The sequence below is a fragment of the Candoia aspera genome, chromosome 2 (assembly GCF_035149785.1).
Source record: "Candoia aspera isolate rCanAsp1 chromosome 2, rCanAsp1.hap2, whole genome shotgun sequence".
Lineage (NCBI taxonomy): Eukaryota > Metazoa > Chordata > Lepidosauria > Squamata > Boidae > Candoia > Candoia aspera.
This window is the reverse complement of record NC_086154.1, coordinates 123794033-123820398: the sequence shown is the minus strand read 5'-3', so window position 1 is coordinate 123820398 and position 26366 is coordinate 123794033. Positions and strand designations below refer to the sequence as shown.

Sequence of the window (26366 nt, the reverse complement as noted above, 5' to 3'; positions counted from 1 at the left end):
CCAGCAATCAACACCCAGATATGCAAAAATCAACACTAGGATTAACACCAGATGAACCATCAAAGAGCACAATATACCCTAATCAAGGAACTATCAACTCAGGCAATCAACAGCAAACAACAGCCCAATCAAAGAACTCCCAAGGAGAGAACACCCCCCCCCCAACACAAGCAGGGCAAGCCACAGTATATAAATATATAAACTGAGAGCAAGGCCCACTTCCTCTTTGCACTGAAGATGTTGCCTAGTCTGGCAATGAAACATCTGCAAGAAAACAACAAGGCTCAGAGAGCAGCAAGGACTCCACAGTTGTGAAGTAGTTTTGTGGTGCTTGTTTATATGCTACTCAAATTTATGGAATAGGGAAGCTATAAATATAACTCATAGGACATCATTTAGAGATAGTATAAAGTTTTCCCTGCAACATTCTTTGCTATATTTATTTTAAGAAAAGCCAAGTAATGTTTTATGTCTGTAGTCTTCAACTAAGACAATTAATGTGACTTAACAGGGACAGGATAACTGCTCATCAGTGTGAGACATGCACAATTAGTACTTCTCTCAAAGAGAATAAAGGGCTCTTTACAACAGATTCATAACAATAATTTAATGAAGATGTGCCAATTTCAAGTAAGCTTTATAACTTCTATGGAATATAAGCCTTTATCTTCTGGGTGGTTTATTCTCTGTAAATGTTTCAGACTTCCTTCAATCTTGTTCAGTTCGGAGTAAAAATGTACCTAAAAATAAAAAGCAAAGATTTAGCCAACAAGTAAATATGCATTTTAATGTCTCATTCCTTGTGAGAACCAAAGTAATAACTGCCCATGTAGAATGCATAAAACAGCAGACATTTACGTTTTTTGTGGGAGTGGGAAGACCTACAATAGCTGTGATCAATTTCCGCTTGAGATTGTAGTATTAAGATGAAGGGAAACTTACCTGGGCTCTAACAAACTTGTGTAGCTTTGAAAGCAACCCTCTTGCTTCTGGCAGCATAACAACAACTGTAAAATGAGCATCTAGGAGGAGGCACAACCAGTCCATAATCTGGAAATGAAGTCAAGGTACACTGTCATCATGAAAGAGTATCTTAGTATTCAGCCATTAAAATGCAAGCTAGGCCAATGGCTTTGCAGAGTTTTGTTGCATACCTACTTACAATCCCAGCCTTTTAATTTCAGTGTTGAAACTGATACTAACAACATTCTGAAGAAGGTAGCTTCTTCAGCATGTTTAAAAATTACTGATTTTTATTTTTATTTTATCTTTTGCAATCATGGTAATTCTGTGAAGCATTTACCAAATTATGTGTTTCCATAATTTTAATTCCAGGCAAGCATGACCTCCATTCTTGTCAATGTGAATGTATTTCTAGCACAATTTCCCCACGGAACACAGAAACGTTATAGGTTTTCCCGCAGCACAACCTTACTGGTAATGACAGCTATCCAATCAGTTCACTGCCACAGATTTACCTAGAAATATGTTGCTGTGCATTAGAATTTAATATAGGAAGCACAATTTGGGCTTCTGAAAATTTGTTGAAAGTGACATCACATTACAGGAAGATCCCAGCATATACGGCAAACCAAATAAAAATTATCCAGACCGAGCACTTTTAGGAATAGAAGCTCTAATGCAATCATCACAGTCACAGGAAAAATTCTCTGTACCTGCTGTACGGTCAGACAAAATGCTCCAGGAAAGCGTGCAGAAGACTCTTTATTACATTGCATGTATACATACTGAAGATACTGGAGAAATAACTAAGAAGAAAACAGTAAGATTAGATGTTGCTGAATACAACTAGATATGCAAACAAAGGTTCAGTCCCTTTTTAAAAGAATGACTTATGTTTTGTTTGGTTGTGCAACTGAGACATCCCATGCATCAACAACACTACAGGATATTCAAGGTACAATAGGACTTGCGAGAAGGCTAAAATTTTGGGATCAAGTAGGTACTACTATCCAAAAGATCCTCAAAGTGAACCTACAAAACCCCCCCCAGAACTGTTTCTTTTGGGCTTGATGGAGAAGCAGCTTGAGAAACAACATGGAACTTTGCTTTTATATATGCTTACAGCTGCGAGACTTTTATATGCACAACGATGGAAAGATTCACAAATACCTACAGTGGAAGACCGGATGATTAAACTAATGGATTTGGTTCAAATGGCTAAGTTAACAGCTTTAATAAGAGATAATACTATTTCTAGATTTGTCTCTGCTTGGCAACCACTTTTAGACTACTTGCTTGTGTTGGAAAAATGTTTTGATTATGGGTTTTACTGATTAAATAGTTTGTTTTGATAGAAATAATGTTAATATGGTTTAATTAATGGTAAGAGATCACATTTCTAATTGTATCTATATCTGTATTGGAGAAAGTCGGAAGTCACTTTCTGTTTCTGTTCTCTATTTTCACTTTTATAGTTTTTTCTTTAGTTCTACCTTCTATCTTTTCTGTAATTTCTATTTTGTATTTTAACTATACTGTGAAATTTAATAAAGTTCTTATTTAAAAAGAAGGGACAACTTTAGCAAAATCATAATCAAGTACAGGTAGTCCTTGACTTAAGACTGTTCATTTGATGACAGTCTGAAGTTATGACGGCCTCAGAATGGGTGCTTTACAGCCTGTAAAGCACTTCGGAGCATCGCAAAATGTTGCGCACCCCCCCATGGTCACATGATCGCATTTCAGGTGCTTGGCAACTGGCTCACATTTACAACCGGTTGCAGCATCCTGCAATCACATGATCATGTTTTGCGACTTTTTTGCCATTTTCCGGCAAAAAAGTCCATGGGGGAAACTGGATTTACTTAACGACAATGGTGATTCGCTTGACGACCGCCATAAAAATGGTCGTAAAATCAGTTCCTGCACGTGGTGACTCAGCTTACAACTGCAATGACTTACGATGGAAATTCCAGTCCCAATTGTGGTCGTACATCGAAGACTACCTGTATAAAACTAATTTGACACAGTCACTGAGTTCTGAAGGAACAAACCAATACTTACTATGACTTCCTTTGCAGAGAGATCTTTCAAATGAGGCAAAAGAAATGTTTCACTATATGCTGAACAAATAATTGTATTTCTGCGTAAGGTTGAGATAATTGAGTCAAGGATCTACTTGTATTAAGATTTGTATCTTATTTTATCCCAATTTTTTTTTTGAAAGCAGTTCTTTTGAAACTAAAACATTTAAAAAAGATTAATAGGTAAAGCAGCCTTGGTTCATCATCCAAAGAACTCACAATCCAACAGATCTCAATTACGGAACAACATGATTCAAAACCTGGAGACTTTAGAAATTAACACTGCTGGTCCTAGGAACAATTCTACCAAGACTCATTGTTAGGGAAAGAGGAAAAAAACGTGACCAGTACCTTACCTACAGTGATCAGAAAGGATTAACTGTGGCTCTGAATGTCGGTATATCTTTGCCTAGGTCATAAACAACAAAGCACCAATCTTTCAGTGAAGATTTAGTAGAACCAAGTAGCACTAGTGCGACTTCTGCTGGTCTTGACCCAGCAGGAAAGAATTCCTTTCTGTAAGCATCTTAATGTAGAAAGATAAAGCTGGGACTGAGGATCATGAGTTAAAAGTGAACATATATGGACCAATGGATCCACAAAGAAGGAATGCAATTTAGCTTCAGTCCTGTTCAGTCTTTACCTTTGCGATCAGACTGTTGTAGCAGTGCAGCATAGAGTGGTACACATCATCCTCTACTTTTCAGAGGAATTATAAGGTTTATTTCTCTATATATCCTCCTTTTTTTAAATACACATAAAGAGATAGTACTAATAGGGGGCATTTTGTAATGGCCTCCATAGAATATGGAGCAGAATAAATCTTCTCCTGCATAATTTTGTTTCTATGGCACTAGTGGGACATCTGTGCTCTAGAGGTAACTTCCAGCTCACATCGTTCCTGAGTAGCCACACTGCCTAGGGTGTGGCTCAAGAAAAATTGCTACTATCCTTGTGCATTATGCTAGCAAAAGGTCTAATCGTGTAGCACTTGGTTGAAAAATAGCCACAGACCACATCTGAGGGTTAACGTTTTCAATTCAGAATATTATACAGAATAGGAAGAACAATCAGGATATTGTTTCTTTCTCATCATTCTCATCAATAATATATTCCAAAGGATACAGTAATGTTGCTCTGTATGGCCCAACTGGACATATTTCACTCAGATCTATTTCACGGGGTTTCTGTATTGTCTGTGTATCACAGCCATCTTCCTCTATGAGTTCAAAAGTGCAGCCATTCTGTACAACTTTAGACAGTTCATCCATTTTGTTGTTTTGTACAGTATGAACATGACCTGGTACAAAATCTAAATTCATATTCATTGTTTCAAGGTGGTCATCACCAATGCTACAAAGAAAAAGAAATGTCCACAAAGACTTATATTTGTTTAAAATGGTATTTAAAAATATTCCTGAAGTTGAAATAATAATAAATCTAAGAAAGATTGTTTGTAGTCAAGAAAGAAGAACATGACTTCCCCTGATGTATGGAAAAATTTGCCTTAGGCAGGCAAAGTTGATAGGGATAATAGAACATCAGGGATGCAGAAAGCCATTATATAGATAATTGCCTGAAGATGAACTTTTTCTGATCTGAATCAATTAAAAGAAAAAGAATCTACAATCTGGATTGTATAACAGGGAAATTACTTTAGATTCATACAATATTAAGTAGACCTAAATGAATATGCTTCTAGAATGAAAAGAAGAAAAAGATATGATTTATATTAGCTATCATTTCTTCAGCTTGTCCAAATGGTGATCTAAGGATAGCACCATCTTTTCAGAGCCTTTTTTAAAACACAAACTAAACTGGAAAAAAGCCCAGTAGTTCAAAACAAACTGCAGGAACTATTAGTAAATTTAAACGTAGACAGAAGTATGTCATATTTACCTCAGGAAAATCCTCAGGCAAGTACAAATCACTGCTTCAGGGATATCAGGAAATTGCTGCAGACATAGTTGCAACAAGTGTATATCTGTTTTCTCCACTGAGATTGCCATCAATTCTGGACACATGCTGGAACACAAAATAAGTAGTGAAGGTCTCAATATATTGTTGTTGTTGTTATTTCCTGCCCTATATATAACTCAAGATAGTGAACATAACTCACACTCCTTCCTCCTCCTATTTTCCTCACAACGCCCTGTGAGGTGGGTTGGGCTGAGAGAGAGTGAGTGGCCCAAGGTCACCCAGCTGGCTTTCATGCCTAAGGTGGGACTAGAACTCTCAGTCTCCTGGTCTTTAAGACAGCACCTTAACCACTATACCAAACTAGCTCTCTGATGAGCTACCTTTTAGGCTTTCTGTATGTATTTTCCCATACATCTTTTTCAAAAGTTTCTGGAAGTGCCACAGGTTTATAAAGTAACCAATTCCTGGGAGCTATTGATGTGAAGAATTCTTTTTGTTAGAAAAGATTAGATATTAGTTACCTGTAAGAGAGACCTTGCATCTGAATCAGTTGTACCAAGCACCTGCGAGGATAGAACGATGACTCTGCTTTACATCTGTTCACCAGAGCAGACACTATACATCCAACTGATGCTTGAAAGACTGGCATTGGGGTACTAGACAAAAATGCCAACAGTTTTTCTTCTACTGTATTCTGAGAAGCACCCTAAAAAAGAGAATACTTGACTTAATAGTTCCAAATATAACTTTAATGATTTTCTTACTTGATAATTAAAATTAGTAATTGCTGGACTAGTCATCCAACATGGTTATTGTAAAAGTTTTGGTCCATTAATTCTTCATGAGACTAAGTTTGGAAAGATAAAACAGTTTTTAGATGCTTGCATGTATCACAGATGCCAGCATCCCAAGAAAAGGTTTTGTTTTTAAGAAATATTTCTACTCAGGCTGTTTCTGCAGTTTACAAAACAACTTTAAAAAAAATCATGACCCATCAATCAGGAGATTTGTTAATTACATTTTAAAAATGCCAATTAATATAACCATGATTATTGTATATTTAATTTGTTTTGCTGATATTTAAGGGGAATTGCACATCAACTACTCATATTTCACTTCATTAGAATCATGCTTAAAGATGCATTTGTACATAGAAAAAAACCAATGCCACTCAAGATTGCCTTGTTACCCTTTGCTTTCAATAGGGAGTGTTCATAATTACCTTAATAATTACAAGAAGCTGTTCAACCATCAAGGTCCCTTCTTGAGCATTCTTCCTTGATCTCAACTGCAATATTTGACAAAGGAATTAAGATTCTCTGAAACAAGTAGATAACATTCCTCGAAAACTAGGAATCAAAGATTATGTCTTCAATGAGATCTTACATCCTAACATGAAGCCCTGGTCATTTATTATGAAGGTACCATCTGGGTGAATGTAGGAAAGGTATTGTCAGGTGATAAGGATCATGTGACCCAAGTATTCTTAACATGTATACCAGCAGTGATGTTACCCTACTGTGTAATGGGCAGAAATATGAATACCATCACTGGTTCCCATTAGATTATGTTAAAATCACTAATAGAATAGAATAGGTGTGGTTTGGATACCTCTATTGCATCAAACCAAAATTAAGCCCTGGGAGGCCCATTACAGGCTGCAGGTGAGATGGGGGAAGGGTTGCTGTGGTGCGGCAGGCCAGGGAAAGAGGGTGTGGGGTGTGTGTGTTTGTGTGAGCACAGGAAGGCTGGGGAAAGAGGGTGCAAAGTGTGTGCAAGAGCAGGGAGGCCCGGGATGGAGGGTGCTGGTGGGTGCATGTGTGCGAGTGAAGGGGGAATGAGGGCATGGTGTGTGCGAGTGAGTGAAGAGGGAAAGGAGGGCATGGTGTGTGCAAAGAAAGCTGGGGGGGGGGGGAGATTTGCGAACTTCCCTGCCAGCTTCCCCATTGATTTGCTTGTGGGAAGCTGGCAGGGAAGGTCACAAATGGTGATCACATGACCGCAGTATGCTGCAACCAGTCTTAAGTGCAAGCTGGCTGCAGAGCACCTGAATTTTGTTCGCATAACTGCAGGGACACTACAATGGCCAGAACCTTGAGGACCAGTCATAAGTCCCTTCATTAAGCGCCGTCATAACTTTGAATGGTTGCTGAAGGAAAATTAGCTTTTCCACTTGTTAAAAGAAGATCCAGCTATTGCTCTCTACTGATGGAAGCCACCTAGTGACCCCAGCTAGAATTGTCACGTGCTGATTGGTTCCAAAATGACACCTTTTACTTGCATTAAAGCAGGGGAAAAGAAAATTCCATTAAAGCCCATGGAAGGCTTTTCTTAAAAGTGTCCTAGAAACACTTCCACAGTTGGGAGACTGTAATACTCCTTAAAACACAAACATGCTGGGTGCACGATGGTGAATGCATGAATTTTTCCCTGCAGCTTCTGGAATAGTTCTTTTCATTGTCAGAGTCATATGATGAATGAAGAAGGTTGAAAAAGGCAAGGAAGGTCTCAAAAATTACTTGGATGAACCAAGAGCCTCATCTAATGATGATGATGATGATGATGTCACATGATCCTTGGCTAATCTGACAGTTGTCATATGCCTCTCTTACAACAATACAAACACACACACACAACACACACTCATGCTCTAGCTTAGAAATAAATAACCTCAGAAACAATGCTATGAGATACAATTCATTGGTTAATTGTATGGGATAGAGTATTCCATTCTCTACTGTATACTACATTTTTAAAATGCTGAAATACATGTTCATATAATAAAGGCAAATAATATACATATGCATAAATTTTGGACTTTTAAAATGCTAGTATATTCAATATACATAAGAGAAGGTTCAAGGCACAATCCTAAAGAAAGAGTTTGCATTTAGATGAGAGAAAGTCAGAGAGTGGTCTGCTCTCATGATTTTTGTATCTCAGAATACAACGGGGAGAAAAACAAATTCAAGACTTTTCTTGTCTTCCATTTTCCAAGCTAATTATCCATAATTCCCCCACCCCACCCCAGCAACAGTTAGCCATGCTTGAAAGGAATTATCCTGTGATGGGAAATAGCCACCTTCCCATTCCCATCTTCTTTCATATTGATTAAAACGCAGAGATATGCTAGCTCCTATGAGCACAAATAAAAAATTAAGTCCATTAACATTTATCCTTTCCTGTCTGTCCACATGGTGACACTGTCACACCAGGGCAGATATAATCACATCATCCTCTCTGCTTACAGAAATCTGGACAGTTAACAAAAACAGTTGAGAATTTTAGGGTTAAACAGATGGCTACTAGATTCTTGGATTCCAGTATGCAGTATCAACTCGAATCCAGTCATCAACAGAATAGTGTTAAGGAAACAGTATAAAATATTTTGGCCTGAAAATATATAGATCATCAGTATGTACATTATACCAAGGATTGGAACTTGATTATTGAGTTATTTGATTGCTCACAATTTTCCACATCAAGTTTTAGGGAGCATGATAATTAACTTGGTTTGGATTCAGCTGGAGAAAAATCTTTCAGAAACCAAAATAGTTGAGGAAAAGCAATTTCGTATTGCTTTAAAGATGTTTCAGAAGAGGCATTCCAGACTCTGGGAGTGCGGCACCTTTTTAAAAGCACCCATATCTTTTTTAAAGGACGCACAAAAATCTGAAGAAAGTTGCACCTGCTTTGCAGTGGTGCTATGCTCGTGCTCCCAGGTGTTCTGAACCGTCTCTTCTGACTGATTTTTGAAGTTACCATATAACTTGTTTATTTATTCATCTGCTCAATTTAGAGGCTACACAGCTTCATGAGACTCTTGCTATTACTCAGCTCAATTAGAAGATAGATATAATAATCTATACCGTGATTAATATGTATTATACAGAAAACCGTATTATATAGAAAGGAAAGGAAATTAGAAAAAAAATCACAATAAAATAAACATACCAGCCTCTTAGATTCATCTTTACCAGGTTTATCTGGACGGGCAGACATGAGATCGTCTTCCTGAAGCATATTCCAATCAACAGACATAGATTTCATTTCTGGAAACATGTAATATTTACTTTAAAGGATGCAAAATATTCCATGTTATGTTCCCCACCCTGCCCCACACAAGTTCCTAGTAATTTGTTCCTCTTCTGACTCAAAAACGTACAAGAAGAAAGTGTACATTTTGATCGTAGATTCCAAAAGGCTTTTGTTTAAGAGTATGACACTTTCTAAGTCATCACAGGATCCAGTTCTAAAAGCCAGCACTTTGCCACTTGGATTCATTCAATATCCAATTAGATATTCTCTCACTTTCTGGAAGATTTTCTGAGCTTGACTACCAACTGTCCTGATTATTTTATTAGATTATTTTCCCCAGTTTCTTAATAGAAATAATACTGCAGTGCAAAAAGAAATTCAAGCTGCAAGAGATAGATCTCAGTTCCAGCCCTATAAACTAAATAAACAAAGCTATTAGTTTATTTTCTAGGGCTTCAAAAATCAGTCAGAAGAGACGGTTCAGAACACCTGGGAGCACGAGCATAGCACCACTGCAAAGCAGGTGCAACTTTCTTCAGATTTTTGTGCGTCCTTTAAAAAAGATATGGGTGCTTTTAAAAAGGTGCCGCACTCCCAGAGTCTGGAATGCCTCTTCTGAAACATTTTTAAAGCATGCTCAGCCCTATTATTTTCTATGTCAGCCTCCAACAGCTTCCAAGTCCTGCATGTATCTCCTCATATTCATAGTTTGCCTAGTGTCTTCCTCCACAGCGCAAATTTCTCTTCCCCTTTAAGTTGTAAGCTGGTCAGTAGCTCCCTATCTTTATTGTTTGTTTTTTTTAATCCTATGGCATAGCAGTTGGGTGTTCATGCTGCTTTTCCTTGCTGGGAAATCCTTGTGAGGTCCAGCAGCCAGATGTGTGGACTATTTAGCCATGACAAGTCACGTTGCCTGGGGTGCACCACGTGGAGGCTAGTCTACATTGCACTGAGTTGGGCTGTGAGACAGGGACTGGCCCAAGGTCACCCAGCCGGCTTTCATGCCTAAGGTGGGACTAGAACAAAAGAGTCCCTCTTTTGGGGGAGATGGGCGGTAATTAAATTTGAATAATAAATAAATAAACTCTCAGTCTCCTGGTTTCTAGCCAAGCACCTTAACCACTAGACCAAACTGGCTCTCATCTTTATCATTTAAAGAACCATAAACACAAATGAACTTCAATAATTAAGAAACCTTTTTATTGGGGTATTTAAAATCAATCCACAACTTTCAATTAATTGACTAATAAATATTACACTTGGTGATACTTAAGAAATTAGTAGGAAGAGAATTATTTCTCACCAGCTTTATTTGTTGCATTCACAGAACTTGGAGGAAGCTATTATAGCTTTTAAACCAAAAAGCCTGAGAACTATGCCTTCCAATAATAAACAAAGCATAATATAAATCCTTTTGGTTTTACCTATTTTTAAATGTAATTTTCCAAAAGCACTTTTTTATATACATATAGTATTATTTAAAAACATTGCAGTTGTTCCTACCAGAAATGTGTGTATCCTTGCTTTTCCCAACCGCAGCAGCCAAAGAGGATGTTTCACACTTATATAGGATTACTTCTAATTCTCTGCCATGTGTTATGAACAGCTTATCATCATAAGCCCAGCACTAAAATAAACACATACATATACGGTAAGCCAGTGGAAAACAATTAGTGAACATATATGCTTTCAACCTTTATCTTACTATCATTCAGATATGAACATTCTCAAACTATTGTTAGTTCTGCAAGTGATTAATCACACTAATATTTATATAAATATCACCATGCTGAAGCTGTTTAATTACACAAGTGCATGGATGATTGTAAGGTTCCCTTTGTGTAAATAAATGTGTGGCTGGTGTAGAAGTTGAAGTTTATAAAATTGCTGGCATTATTGTAAGAACTGGCATCCTTAGTTCCAATATTGACCCAACTCATGCACAATGTATATATGCAGAATTCAGGTTTATTGAGAACAAGTGCACAGAACAAGAGAAAGCTGTGACTGAAAAGTTCCCGCCGAAAACTCTCAATTAAAACATTCCAATGCCCAGTACCCCCTTCCTTTCTCTTTCTCGCTCTGCTTACAATGGCCAGCATTGCCAGCCGCAAATGTCTCCAGCAACACGACCATGACTCCCCACTTACAACCCAAACAGCAGTAATTCACACTCCTTGCAATTCCCCCTCCCATCTTCTTTCTTGACATGCGTTGACTCATCATTGCAGATGAACACAATCAGACGATTCAGCAATAATTTGATTGTGGAGTCTGACAATTATTTTTATTGCTAATAATGTTATTGTTTTTTCTGTAATCTGTCTCAAAAACATATAAAGGGAGTTTTAAAGTTTTTTCAGAGTTAGTACAAAATATATTATGAACTTTTTCATAGTATAGGGCTTTTTGAAACATTGTCTTGTTGAATATTCCAATAACAAAGATACTAAGTTCCAAATGCCCTGCCTCATAACATAATTTTGAAAATGGAACTATCCATCTTCCCTGTTTCTGAGACCTATATTGTTGTTGTTAGTTGCCATCAAGTTGTTTACGACTCATGGCGATCCTACATAAGAACGAAATGCTGTTCGGTCTTGCGCCATATGCCTGACCATTCCAATGTTTGCATCCATTGTTGTGGTAATTGTATCAATCCATCACATGGAAGGTCTTCCTCTTTTCCGCTGGCCCTCGACTTTACCAAACATGATGTACTTTTCAAGTGTTTGGTCTTTCCTGACGATGTATGTACAAAGTATGACAGTCTAAGCCTAATTATCTTTGCCTCTCGGGAACATCCTGGTTGTGTTTCTTCTAAAACTGATTTGTTTGTTCTTCTGGCAGTCCATGGTATTTTCAATCATCTTTGCCAACACCACAATTCAATGCATCAATTCTTCTTCTATCTTCCTTTTTTAATGTCCCACTTTCAGAGGCATATGTGGCAACTGAGAAGACCATGGCATGAATCAGACACACCTTTGTTTTTAAACTGATGTCTTTACTTCTGAAAACTTTAGATAGGCCTTTGATGGCAGATTTTCCCAGCGTGATATGTCATTTGATTTCTTGATTACTACTTCCCTTGGCACTGATTGTTGATCTAAGTCGACTGAAATAGTTGACAACTTCAATTTCTTCTCCATTTATTGTGACATTGTTTATTCGTCCATTCGTGAGAATCGTCTTCTTCACATTCAGGCGTAGTCCGTATTGCTGACTACAATCTTTGATCTTCATCAGCAAGTACTTCAAGTCTTCTTCACTTCTAGCAAGCAAAGTTGTATCATCTGCATATTGCAGGTTGTTAACGAGTCTTCCACCAATTCTGATACCCCGTTCTTCTTCATACATTCCTGCTTCTTGAATTATTTGTTCAGCGTACACAATGAATAAGTAGGGTGAAAGTATACAACCTTGCCACACACCTTTTCCAATTTTGAACCACTCGATGTCACCATTTTCTGTTCTAACGACTGCCTCTTGATCTGAGTACAGGTTCCACAGGAGTACAATTAAGTGCTCTGGAATTCCCATTCTTCGTAATATTAACCATAACTAGTTATGGTCCACACAGTCAAACGCCTTTGTGTAATCAATGAAACAGAGGTAAACATCTTTCCAGTATTCTTCCAAGATCCATCTGACATCAGCAATGATATCTCTCATACCATGTCCTCTTCTATATCCAGCTTGGACTTCTGGTAGTTCTCTGTTGATGTAAGGCTGCAAACGTTGTTGAATTATTTTCAGCAAAATTTTGCTAGCATGTGAAATTAATGGAACTGTTCAATAATTTCTACATTCTGTTTGATCTCCTTTCTTTGGAATGGGTATGAATATGGATCTCTTCCAGTCAGTAGGCCAGGTTGTTGTTGTCATGAGTAAGGATGGCGAGCAGGGGGCTCCCATCCAGACTGTCAAGCGCATGCGTAGCACTGATGAATTGTTCAGCCATTCAAAGAGACACAGATCGGGACCGCCTTAACCCTTGGGGGTTATATGTCTGGGTTTTCCCCACGCTTCTTCAGTTTGTTAGGATTCCTGTTAAGTACTAGCAATAAATATTAGAGACCAGTTCCTTGTCTCAGTGTGTTTCCTGGTTGTTAGGACAGTTGTCTTCCAAACTTCTTGACATAGAAGAGTTAGTGCTTCCACTGCTGCATTGTTTGATTGTTGAAATATCTCAACTGGAAATCCATCAATTCCTGAAGCCTTGTTTTTCACCAGTGCCTTCAGTGCAGCTTGAACTTCTTCCTTCAGTACCGATGGTTCTTGATCATATTCTACCTCCTTAAATAGCTGAACAGAGACCTATATATGATCTTTCTATTAATTCTTACTTTTTTAGTATTGAAACAAAAAAGTTCAATTTTTCTTTGTTATAGTATTAATATTTTTCTAGCACTTCTACTGGAAGTGTTTGAAATAAAAAATACTTTTGAAAGACACATCTTTTTAACATCTGCAATATGACCTAGTGTATTTAAATCTTTCGTATCCCATATTTTCATTTCCTGTTTTATTTTCTTCCACACTGGAATAAAATTATTATTAAATAGTTTGTTCATTTTTGATTATATTCCTAGGTATTTGAAGGATTTGCTTTCCACCAATATATTTAAAATATTAGCTAACTCTCTTGGTATTTTAGGTGAGATATAAAAGGACATAAATTATGACTTTTGAAAATTTACTGTCAACTCTGGTACTTCTGCAAATTATTTCAATTCCATCCCAATGTATTTACTAGAATTTGAAATGATAATTTTTATTTCCTATTTTTATCCCTTTAATTTCCTTATTGCTACAAAAAACAATCACTGATATTTCTAATATAAGATAAAATAATAAAACGACAGCCCTGAGACTGAAGTGTTCTGAATCATACTTAATAATTGTTATCTGGACATTTGTAATAGTATAAGCCTGTTCTATCACGTTGACTGCTATCATGGCTACCATAATTTGAAATCTTAAATCTTTTACAAGTTTGTTTTAGGAATAGTTCTTCCAGACAATTATAATAGTTAAAGATACCTAACAAACATACTGATCAAGAAGATAAGTTAATTTTACAAGAATGAATGATGTTTAGCAATTTTCTGATGGGGCTGGATATATTTCTTTTTGGAATGAACCCTGATTGATTGGCTTATAATTTTTCCTTTAATTAACTTCAGGCTAACAGTTTGCATATAATTTAAAATAAAGATTAAGGAGGGAGATAGGTCTGTAAGATGACACTTCTAATGGATCTTTATCTGGTTTAGGAATTAATTATACCAGGATAAGGGGAAAAGAGCTCCCTGATGCAGTTCATTGCTTAATGATAAAATTTTTGATCTAAGAATATCTTTAAATGCCTTACAGAAGTAATCTTTTAAACCATCAGAACCCGGAGATTTTCCATTTTTAATATTTTTAAAAACCACATCAACTTCAAGTGTGAAAATGGAGAATTCAAGCATTGGGCATCCACTCAAGATAATTCTGGGAAATTCAGTTTATTTAAATATTTTTTCCTATTGCAGGGTTTTTCTAAAGGGATATATAAAGAAAATAAAAGATACTAAAGGTTGTCATCTCTAATACTAAAAATATTAATAAAGTTTGTAGAATTTTTATTATAAATTCTGATTGAGTCCCATCTAGTATGTATTTAGAGGCCAATGTTATAGTTTTATTCTCAAACTTTCCTTTAATAAAAATAAATCTTCCTCTCTATCTTTTTGAATATTTTCCTACTGTAAATCTGTATTAGTTTTAAATAAAATGGCTATCCCTTTTGACTTGTTAGTCCCTTCCACCAAAACTAATCTTCCAAAATCTTATCTGATGTATATGATTCTTGTAACATGACCACAGAGGGATCCCAGGTCCGTTCTCCATCTTAACCCCCCAACCAATTTAGACCACATCTGAAGAAAGTTCACAGAGGATTCATTAAATAGTCTAACAGATCTAGTTTAAGAGCACTATGCTGAGCTCCAGCTCCTTGCTTCCAGCTCACCTTGTCCTTGTATTAATTTTAAAATAATACTTTGCCACTGTCTGTGTTTTGTCTTATTTCCCAACTAATATGAAACAATATTATGTTATAACCATCAGTCATCTTATGAGTCCCAAATGCTAAAAGATCCCATCTTTGTAACTTCTTCTCATAGTTATATGAGTTCTTTAAACATCATTGTTCTTTGTAGCGTGGTAGGACTAATATCTTTTGGGTGCATTCCCCATTGTTACCTGAAAGCTTTAAATCTGGTTGCTTGTAGTTAAGTTTTTAGATAAAATGTCCAATTAAAATAAGCTTTTCTGCATTTTCCCTAATTCCTCTACTTCTCAATTTCTTCTCTTTGGACCCTGCACACCAGTCAAATCCAATCTAATGTCAGTAATATCTTTTTTAACTTTTCTAATACCAAGCTTGTTTTTCACAACAATATCACATACTTTGCTAGCGGTCTTGGCAACCTCTGAAATTTGAGAAGACAAATTTTTCAGTTCTTTATTCAGATTGGCTGATTTATCCCATTCCTCCTTCAGTTCTTGTTTGAGTTGCTTAATCAGATTTCCTATCAAGTCATCCTTCCTAACGTGTCAAGAGAGCCAATTGGGTATAGTGGCCAAGGTGCTGGGCTAAAAACGGGGAGTCTCTAAGTTTTAATCCTCAGTTAGGCATGAAAGCCAGCTGGGTGACCTTGGGCCAGTCACCCTCTCTCAGCCCACCTCACCTCACAGGGATGTTGATTTGGGGAAAACAGGAGGAGGAAGGAGTATGAGCTATGTTCACCGCCTTCAATTTGACCAAAAATAAAAATGGTAGGTATGTAGGTAGGTAGGTAGATAGATAGAAGCTTCTTCTCAGGCAGTATTTGGCTTTCATGCCCCCCACCAAGGTGTCTTCCTCCACTGTCATTTCTTATATACTGCCAGAGTGGGGTGCTGTTCTCAGCCATCCTTGACTTACCCAAGTAAGCCTTATTTCCTTCACTGTGGGGAATTACTCTTCTTAGACATCTTTTTATTGTTAATCTTGCCAATTAGTTGGATATTAGTCAAAGAGAACCAGCAAAAAATAATCAGAAAAGCTAGGTTGGGAGGAGAGCCATTAGCCCAGCACTCCATCTTCTCTGGTGATTGGTCTCATCTCTGTCAAATTTCACTTTATAAAATAATGAATTTCACTGCTTTATTTCATTACATAACAATTATATTCACATGGGATATGCAACCTTTATCAAATTATATTTGGCATTTGGATGGAATGCTGATGGTAGCTCTCTCTAAAAAGAAAGGGCGAGCCAGGACAAAGTTAAAGCTGATTTAATTAAATTTTTAATTATTTTTTTATTGAGTTAATTAAGTATATTTAATGTGCTTATTCCCCATGTATTAAACTACTTTCCCCTTCAATCAAATTAAAAATTACATTTTGGTAAAACTTCTGAAAGGCCACAGCTATGATTTTGAGGAGTAGGTCTCTGAAGTCTCAGTCAGTATAACCCTGGGCTAAACCAATGTATAATGCATTTCCCTCTCTTCCAGGTGACAGGATGACTTTGGAAGCATTGTTTCGGGTTAACATAACGTTGCTTTGTTATCTGGTTTAGTGCAGCAAGCTGATCCAATTTTTTCTAAGTGAGCCAAATTTAGACATGTATTATAAACCAGTGTACTGAAATTAAGCCTAAACTTAATAACAATTCTGAGTCCAAAGGACACCGAAAACAGTATGCAGAAATGAATGCTTCCAAATTTCCCTTAGCAAGAATAAGAAAAGAGAGCGTATGGGCTTGAGTAGGCTCGAGTTTCAGTTATGCTATACCACAGCTTAATATATTCATTGACAAAAGGGAAATAATTTAAAACACAGACTGCCAACATTTCTTCTACACACTACATACGCACGGATTTCTATTACGACCCCATTGCAATAGGTATATTAAAATCAAATAACTAGTCTCAACTTACTTGCCCAGTTGTTCCCTGTGGCAATTCTTTTGATGCTTCCAGAGTTTGAAACTTAATATTCCATATTGAAAAGCAGTCTACCAAGAGGAAAAACAAAATTTGTCAGGCAGAGCGCCATTCACCTATGCATAAATGTATAAATGTTGTTTGGAAACCAATTAAAAGTACTCTGGCAAAGTACTCCAAAAGCAATTAACACATCAGATCATTCTTGCTGAATGCTGTCAATAATCAAGTCTCTCATTCACTAAGGCAGTGTTTCTCAACCGTGGCAACTCTAAGATATGTAGATTTCAACTTTCAGAATTCCCCAGCCAGCCGAGGTTGAGAAACGCTGCACTACGGCATCGGAAAGAATACATATCAAAATAATGTTTTCTAGAAAGCTACTCAGTTCTCAGTAAACATGAGTTATCAGATCAAACTAATCAGTGTCTCTTCCTCTACCACCCCGCAGCATCTTTCCTGACCTCCCGAACTGTTCAGCTGCTTAATCAGTAAGGATCCAATCAGGGTTCTATTGCTTTTCAGTTCTACATTTTGTGTTGAAAAATAATGTAACTTTAGGTCCTTATTGTTAATTCTTTTTCAAATGTTTCTTGGATGTTTTCCTTCCTGTTTTGTTCCAATTAACTTAAGCTAAGTTATTTTAGTCCAACTGTTCAATTGCTTACCTTTAACTTTACTTTCTGAGGAATCCAGGCATCCTGTTACGGCAATATGATCTTTATCAAGAATCACAATTGAAGCTCCTTTAAGAATACTTCCATACACATTGAGTCTGAGCAGAACTGATTTTGGTAAAATCCGTGTTTCTGCAGTTCTACTCTCTTGCAGTGGCACCAGAACCTTATACACACAGCCGCTGGAATCTGTATACAAAGCCAAGTGACATCTTGGTTTACAATAATAAATACAAAAACTGGAACCAGCAGTTAATACAGACCTACAAACTTCCTCCACCGCTATAGTCACTCCTTTCTTCCCTCTGCCTGTTATTTCTATGGGTGATCCACAGTAAGTAATGCATGTATGCGCACAAACACACACAAGCCTCAGCTATCAAACTGTAATCAAAGGGTTAAAAATAATGTAAGTATGCCACGTGCCAGATTACTTCCAAGAGTTGAAGAAAACTTCTTTCCCTGCCATGTTTATCATAGCAAGATGACTAGTAACAATCAACACTAGAGAAATATAGCTGGCCAAACATTTACATAAAGTCCTCCCAAAGCCCCGAAAAACAGTCTTAAACGTTCAACATCTAATGCAGCACATAAAAAAAAACGTATCTGTGGAGATACTGAGGGAACGTTTTAGCCTTGTTATCTGGGAGCAGTTGGATCCTGTTGGACCCGAGGAAGTGGACAGGATCCTCCAGATTGTGAATGCCACCACCTGTCATTTAGATCCATGCCCCTCCTGGCTGGTGAAGGCAGCTCAGGAGGTGACGTGTGGTTGGGTCCAAGCGATGGTAAATACATCCTTGAGTGAGGGGGTGTTCCTGGTTGCCTTTAAGGAGGCACTGGTGCGCCCCCTCCTCAAGAAGCCATCGCTGGACCCAACTGTGCTGGACAATTTTCGTCCAGTCTCCCACCTTCCCTTTTTAGGGAAGGTGGTTGAGAAGGTGGTGGCACTGCAACTCCAGAGGGTCCTGGACGAAACGGATTATCTGGACCCCTTTCAGTCAGGTTTCAGGCCAGGATATGGGACAGAAACTGCATTGGCCGCGCTTACGGATGATCTCTGGCGGGAGTGGGATGGAGGCAGTGCATCCATTCTTGCTCTCCTTGACCTCTCAGCGACTTTCGATACCATCGACCATGGTATCCTTTTGGGATGGCTCAGGGAGTTGGGGGTGGGCGGCGTAGTTTTGCGCTGGTTCACCTCCTTCCTCCAAGGCCGGTCCCAGTCGGTGGTGATAGGAGAGTAGAGATCAGACCCTCGACCCCTCCATTGTGGGGTGCCACAGGGTTCGGTTCTCTCTCCTCTCTTGTTTAACATCTACATGAAACCACTGGGTGAGATCATCCATCACCACGGGTCGAGGTATCATCAGTATGCTGATGATACCCAATTATACATTTCTATCCTGGGTGAGGTAAGTGATGCTGTGTCTGCCCTCTCTCAGTGCCTGGGGGCTGTGGGGGTCTGGATGGGGAACAACAGGCTTCAACTGAACCCTGGTAAGACGGAGTGGCTGTGGATTGATGGTGCTTCATCTTCTGGGAAATTGTCATCCTTAGTTCTGGATGGGGTTGCACTGCCCCAGACAGACTCAGTGCGTAATCTGGGGGTTCTCCTGGACTCACGACTCCTGCTTGAAGAGCAGGTGGCACTCGTGGCCAGGAGGGCCTTTGTGCAACTTTGGGTTGTGCGCCAGTTACGTCCTTTCCTGGATCGAGATGCCCTCCGGACAGTCACTCACACCCTGGTTATCTCCCATATAGACTACCGCAATGCGCTCTACATGGGGCTACCCTTGAAGAGTATCTGGAAGCTTCAGCTGGTCCAGAATGCAGCCATGCGGGCTATTTTTGGTGCCCCTAGGTCTGCACATGTAACACCTTTGCTGCATGAGCTGCACTGGGTGCGTTTGCTTCCGGGTCCAATTCAAGGTGTTGGTTATTACCTTTAAAGCCCTACATGGCATGGGGCCAGGTTACCTGAGGGACTGTCTCACCCCCATTACATCGGCCCGCCCCACCCGATCATCCAGAGAGGGCATGTTGCAGACTCCATCCATAAGAGAATTTCATCTGGCGGGGTCCAGGAAACGGGCCTTCTCTGTAGTGGCCCCCACCCTCTGGAACATCTTGCCCCCACAGGTGAGGCAGGCCCCCTCACTCCTGACCTTCCGGAAGGCCCTGAAGACCTGATTCTGCTGTCTTGCCTGGGGCGGGAAAGTGAATAACCATTCTTGGGGGTGGCTCGCACCCTAGAGTCCCTCCCACCAGCCTGGATTTTATACCTTCCTTGGATTCTATTTATTTACTGTATTTTATTATAACTGTTTTATGAGATTTTAATATTTATATTTTGCGCTTGATTTTACTGTAAACCGCCCAGAGTCCCTCTTTTGGGGGAGAGGGGCGGTGGCTAAATTTGATCAATCAATAAATAAAGTAAAATAAATACCATCCTCTTAGAATGCTGACCCACCTCCTACACTATGATGTGCTTTAATTCATTCTTGCTTAACCTATGGGAATTCTGCTGGTGTAATTTGTAAGCCATAGTTTATGTTTAATGTTTTATGTGAACCAGGCCATTATGGCTTCTCCAAAACATCAAGGCTAAAACAAACTATAGTTCAGCATCATGTGTGAAGCTAATCATAATGTCTTGAAATTATATGCATTTTATAGGTTTATGCTTATATGACTATAATAGAAAATAAGACTATTTGTTACTACTGACTAGTGAAGCAGAAAGCATACTATTTACAAAACACATACAGTCTTTTTTGGTATCTAAAGTAACATTGTGCATGTTGTATTAAACTGGGGCTCTGCTGTAAAATTAAACATAATTAGAAAATACAGTTACACTTACACAAGCAAAAGAGTGTGATCACTTTGTTTTTCAAATATGCTGTAAAGCTCAGTGGAGTAGATGACCCAACTCCTTGTTCAAGTTTAAACTTCTGCAGGATGTATGGACTGCAGTGTTGTACATATATGAAGTAATTGTTATCCTGAAAATGAAAGTTTTTTTAATGTCCCAATCTATCTCATGAAAAGATTACTAAGGCAAGATAATAACTGTTTAGATCACATACCCAACAGAACTGAGGCCCCACATTTAATAACAGAAAGGATAATCCAATATGAAACACATGCCAATATATTCAGTGTGAAAAAAACAGTATCAGAGGAAGGTGAGTCTAAACAATACAGAACTTCTTCTCATATTTGCATGTGTAGGTTAAAGGGACGCGGTGGCGCTGCGGGTTAAACCGCTGAGCTGCCGATCGGAAGGTCGGCGGTTCGAAACCGCGCGGCGGGGTGAGCTCCCGTTGCTCGTCCCAGCTCCTGCTCACCTAGCAGTTCGAAAACATGCAAATGTGAGTAGATCAATAGGTACCGCTTCGGCGGGAAGGTAACGGTGTTCCGAGTCGTCATGCTGGCCACATTACCCGGAAGTGTCCTATGGACAACGCCGGCTCCAAGGCTTAGAAACGGAGATGAGCACCGCCCCCTAGAGTCGGACACGACTGGACTTTACGTCAAGGGAAACCTTTACCTTTACCTTAGGTTAAAGGAACCAGGAAGAGGAACCAAACAGCCTCTATCCTATCCCACTCAAGGCAAGGCCTGGTTCATAAATACAGTAGTTTAGCAGAAGAATTTCTTAAGAGTTCAATGTGGAAAATTACTGCGATGGATTATTGAAATTAAAATAGCTTTTCTACACTTGAAGATGACTGCTTCACTATATTGTTACAAACAACACTCTATTAATTATCTGGTGCGCAGGAACATTTTCACAGAGGTCAGTGGATCAGATCCATAATACTGACATCTGGATAATTTTTTAAAATAATGAGAAACGCTTGGTCCTTATATGTCATCTGAACATTTGATCATATCTTTAGCGCTCATAAAACTGCCAAGAATCGTCTGACTGCAGCAGGATATAAATGCAATAAAAATAAAGAAATAAAATGAAGTCCTCCAATATGTCTCTGGTGTTTAAAATACTAATTAATACTATTCAGCTTTCAGAAAGCCAATATCATTCTATGACAAATAGAGTTGAACATTTAGGTAACAATGTCCTAGGATTGGGAAATTTGTCAGAATACTCAGCGTAGTGACATAAATGAAAGATGTATCAATATTAAAGAATAGAACATATAGCTATTATCAGTATTTTAGCCTACTTACTAAAAGCAGCAGCCCCGCCACATTTATACTTTGACACTATCATTTAACTACTTTACAACTATCTAACTTTTAACACTCACCTGCTCAGTAATAAACAAAAGAACATGCTTTTCAACTCCAATTAAAGCATCACTCCACCTAAAAATAAGGTACATGGTTATTGCTACAGGAGAAAATGCAATCAAATAAAATATAAGATATTATTGCAGCCACCTAACATTGTATGTTACGTCTCACTCATGGATTGGAGTCAGGATAAGGCGATATCATGGGGATATGGCAGAAAAAAAAAAGATGTGCCAGGGAATCTTCTGTGATTCAGTACAAGTGGGGAAAGAATCTCAATTCTTTCATTTGGAGGATCTGAAGAGATGAAACATCAGGATTACTGCTTAAACTTTGAACTTTAAAGTTACTACAAGCAGTGGTACTCACATAATAACTTCATTGGAAATAACGTTTTCAATTTCTTGCTGTGGGGCTGCTAGCAAAGCATCCAAATTCTTAACAGCTCCACCCTTGAACAGGACTAAGGGTTCAGCGTGTGGCAAGGAATGTATCCGATACACATCTGATGACAACTGCAAAATATTTTTTTTAAAAATTGAGAAATGCACTAGGTTACACATATGGTAACAAATTAAAGGACTCCTTGTAAAAATAAACATTCTAATAATTTTTTGTTCACCCAGCTTCAAAAATCTGATGTCCTAGTAAGCAGGGGAACAAGCTTCATTCCAATTCTCTAGATAAGTGGGCCTGCACGAGACTCATGTCGCTTGCTCTTCATCCACTTTTCCAAAATGGAAATATTCTCTTGTTCCAGCAAAACAAATCTGATTATGATTTGAGAGAGGAAGAGAGAAAATATCTTCACTGGCAACAGAATTCTACTCAATTGAGTACTATGAGTTGATCCACCATTTTATCTCTGGAGATGATCTGGCCTTTCTGTGCCTGTTTTGATGAGGAACATCCCACTATGATATGTAAGAGAGTACAGTACAATCTTATTATGGTCACAGACCAGCATAGGCAGGGGAAGAGAGAGAAATATGGACATTTTTATTGATTTCTGATACCTTAGCAATTCTCTACACAATTCTGCATAATCTTCTGAACAACCCTTCAATTCTCCATAGAAGGTTTTGAGTTGAAGGGAAACTGTAACTAAATAATAATGATCACAAGCAAAAATCCCCATCCTCCTTCAATAGAATCCTTTGTTGAATTCAGAGTCCAACTACTTGAGATAATTACTTCCTTCAACAACTTTGAAGTATATTATCAGTACTTACCGTGGCTTTAAAAACTTTATCCAAATCAGTATCATCTTCTTTCCAGATCTGTAAAACCTTTTAAAATTTACAGAATTATCATTTTAGAAAGACACAATAACCTGTTTGCTAACTATCCCTCTTGAAGCTGGGAGAAAATCAAATACTTTCAGATATATTTAAGGTAAATAAAATAATCTATGGCACACAAAAGTACTTGGCTGAAGTACTGAAATATATCTGCACGTATTCTGAAGCTGCATAAAATACAGCCCCAACAGATCTATGGAAGATATGCAAAGAGGTAAGAATGCAGTATTGCTTTTCCTTCTTGTACTGACCCTGTGCAAGAGAACTAATTTCCAGTAGAAAAATGAACATTTTGTTTCTACATCTAGGATTTCAACTTCACTTTACTAAGGAATGGATGATCAACTTAATGAAAACATGGGCAACATATTTAGCATTCCCAGATTGTTTATATAGCCATTTCCCTTTCCCTTTTCCCCTTCCCTATACAGGGAAAGTACCAGAAAATGAAAACAAATTTTAAACAAAGCCTATCATTATCCTCTGATAAGATTCAATAAAACATGGTTAAAAAAACACTGAGAGGACTGGTACAAGCCTGCAATTTTATAAATTAGGAATCGTACCTTGCCATCATGAACAAGAATGAATTCTTCTGTTTCAGAGTTCCATACAGCTGGACATGTAATTGTTTGGCCTTGTTTGACTGACCAGCAACCCAGTGGTTTTTGATCAGACACCTTGGGAAAAAGAAAGTTTCAAATAAAATGGGCTGCTTAGTATAAAGTAATTTAGGAGATCAGAATAAAATATCACATGATTCTGAGTTCAAGTATGTGATTTGAAGCCACCAGAAAAAATACCTGGACCCCACTGAGTCTTCAGAATTGGATATTTCAAGCCTTCACTCCACAGTTCAGATACATAACTAATACTTTCATTTTACTTTTTAATTCCTTATAAAATTTAATTATTGCTTTCCATTTAAGGACTGTATCTCTTAAGGATATAAGGTTGCAGTATCTTGGAGGCTGCTAATGTCCAAGCTATATTGTTTGGTTAGTACATGTTCAGTTGCATACACTGCCAAATTTAGCTTTCCATTCAATCATGAATGCAGGCAATGAAGTAATTTATGGCCTCTAACTCCCAGAATGTTTGTTAACTTCAATAAATCTAAAATTATTTGAATTATATTTGAACGTAATTGGTTTCCTTTATAATACAATCTATGTCTATGTATTTTATGCATTTAAATACATTTTTCTGAGATGAGGCCCATAGCATTTAAATAGTTTTCTGAAAAGGGGCACCACACTTAAAAGGGGTCTATGGCACAAAAAGGTTAAGAATCCCTGGTCAAATAGAAGAAACCATTGTTTCAAGAACTAAACTGAAGATTAAAGGAAGCAAAGGTCATCCTTGACAAATGCCATGAAATAGCTTGATAATTAGAGAGGCAAATATATTTGTAATAACTCTACCATGGATTGAAGATACCAAAACAAAACAAAACAAATTGTAATCCAGTGAATGAAAGATGATAAAAAATATTTTCTTAGAAGGTACTTCATAAAAATAATAAATTATAAAAATAATAAAGGCAGGATAGAAAAATAAATAAACAAATAAATAAATTCAATCTGAACTGCCTAAAAGGCTTTTCAGGGTCCAGTAAAACAGCTATCCAATTTATCTTCTTTGATAGCCAAAATATCAATCACTACACATATACTTCCAGATGCTTGTTTATTTTTTTTACAAATCCTTATTGAAATGGGTGAATTATAGATAGTATTACTTTCTGTAGCCTCCTGACTAAAATTACAATCTAAGGCAGATCTTAATATAGTAGCAGGATGTTATGAGTGAATGATGTCCTTCAAATAATCTTGTCACAAGCCATTTAAAGGTTCAAAACACAGTGGGGACTGTCGAAGGCTCACAATGTGATGGCAATAAAGTAAAGTAGACAGGACTGTGCCGTGGACATGAAAAGAGCCAATACTGTCAGGGTTTGCAGAGTTCTGGATTTCATAAAGTATATTACGTCAAATTTAGTGCCTGTGCAATATGATTTCAGGTATTTTCAGCCACAAAATTGTGCAAAAACATGCAACTGAATTGGAGCAAAAATGGTCAGGAAGGCTCCAGTGTTTACAAGGAAAGGACAGGAAGCCACAGTTTCCCCATCCATGTATTAAAAACTAAGACTGGTATTCTAAATCAGTCTGGAAAACCATAGTGATAACTGGTGCAGAACTGGGGTAATGTTTTCAGATTTCCTAGCAGAGTGCAACCTTGGACCAAGTTTACACAAAAGTCTTATGATACTGGTCCAAAACAAAGCTTAAATGTCCTTTAAAAGTTTTAAAAATTATAATGAATGGTGTGCATGTATGTGCGCGCCTGCAGCATAGCTCCCCGAACTGGTGCCTTCTACAAGGACAGGACTTCACTTCCCAGAATTCCCAGCCAAGATGTCCAATACAGGTGCCTGCAAATTCTGCGAGTTGTCATCTAACGTGGGGAATGTTAAGGCGGCACCCAAGTAATCTTAAAAGCAAAGAGAAATACAATCTGTGTACCGAAGTGATTAAGTACCCATTTAAAAGGACTACAATAGGTTTCATTGCTGGTACTCCACGGTGACTGGACACGAAAGCCCCATCGCCCCGGCAGCAGCACACCATGGGGACTCTGCTTTCCAAGCACGAGGCTGCGAGCTAAGACCCCGGGCTCCCTTACAGAAGTTGAAAGGTGCGCACGTGCCGCATCCGGGCTGCAAAAAGACACCGAAAGCCCTCTTTACTGCTGCTGCCGCAATCTCCCGGATTTTCGCCGCTCCGCTTGCACTACAGCAGTACGACCGTGTCCCTTCCTCGCCGCCAAGCCCGGGATCGCGGTCACCGACTTTCTCGCTAGTGCCAGTGGGCTGCCTTTACCTTATACAGCGTCACCGTCCGACCTCGGTCCGTGAGCAGCACCCGGTCCGCGTCCGGCTCCAGCCCCAGCGGCGCCTGAGGGGGTGTCCCGGGCAAGCTGCACAACGTGAACCTCTCTCGGAAGGTCGCCATCTTGCAAAGCGCGCGAGAATCTGCATGCCAGTCTCGCGAGAGGGAATAATGCAATGCGCCTGCGTTACAACTCCCCCTCCACCGCTCCGTCCCCTCCCGTACTTCAGC

General features: G+C 38.4%; 1 protein-coding gene across 1 annotated transcript; it reads right to left on the bottom strand.

The window, feature by feature from the left end:
- Positions 1-592: 592 nt before the first annotated feature.
- On the bottom strand, positions 593-26366 carry NOL11 (nucleolar protein 11). The gene is made up of 18 exons (XM_063293488.1): positions 26127-26366; positions 23808-23921; positions 23173-23229; positions 22310-22455; positions 21955-22012; positions 20541-20682; positions 17660-17857; positions 16986-17062; positions 10509-10632; positions 8922-9019; positions 6190-6255; positions 5489-5673; positions 4947-5072; positions 4173-4400; positions 3028-3106; positions 1677-1769; positions 943-1050; positions 593-740 (listed from the first exon to the last, which is right to left on the bottom strand). The coding sequence occupies exons 1-18, from the start codon at positions 26256-26258 to the stop codon at positions 627-629; spliced, it is 2145 nt and encodes a 714-aa protein (XP_063149558.1). The 5' UTR covers positions 26259-26366; the 3' UTR covers positions 593-626.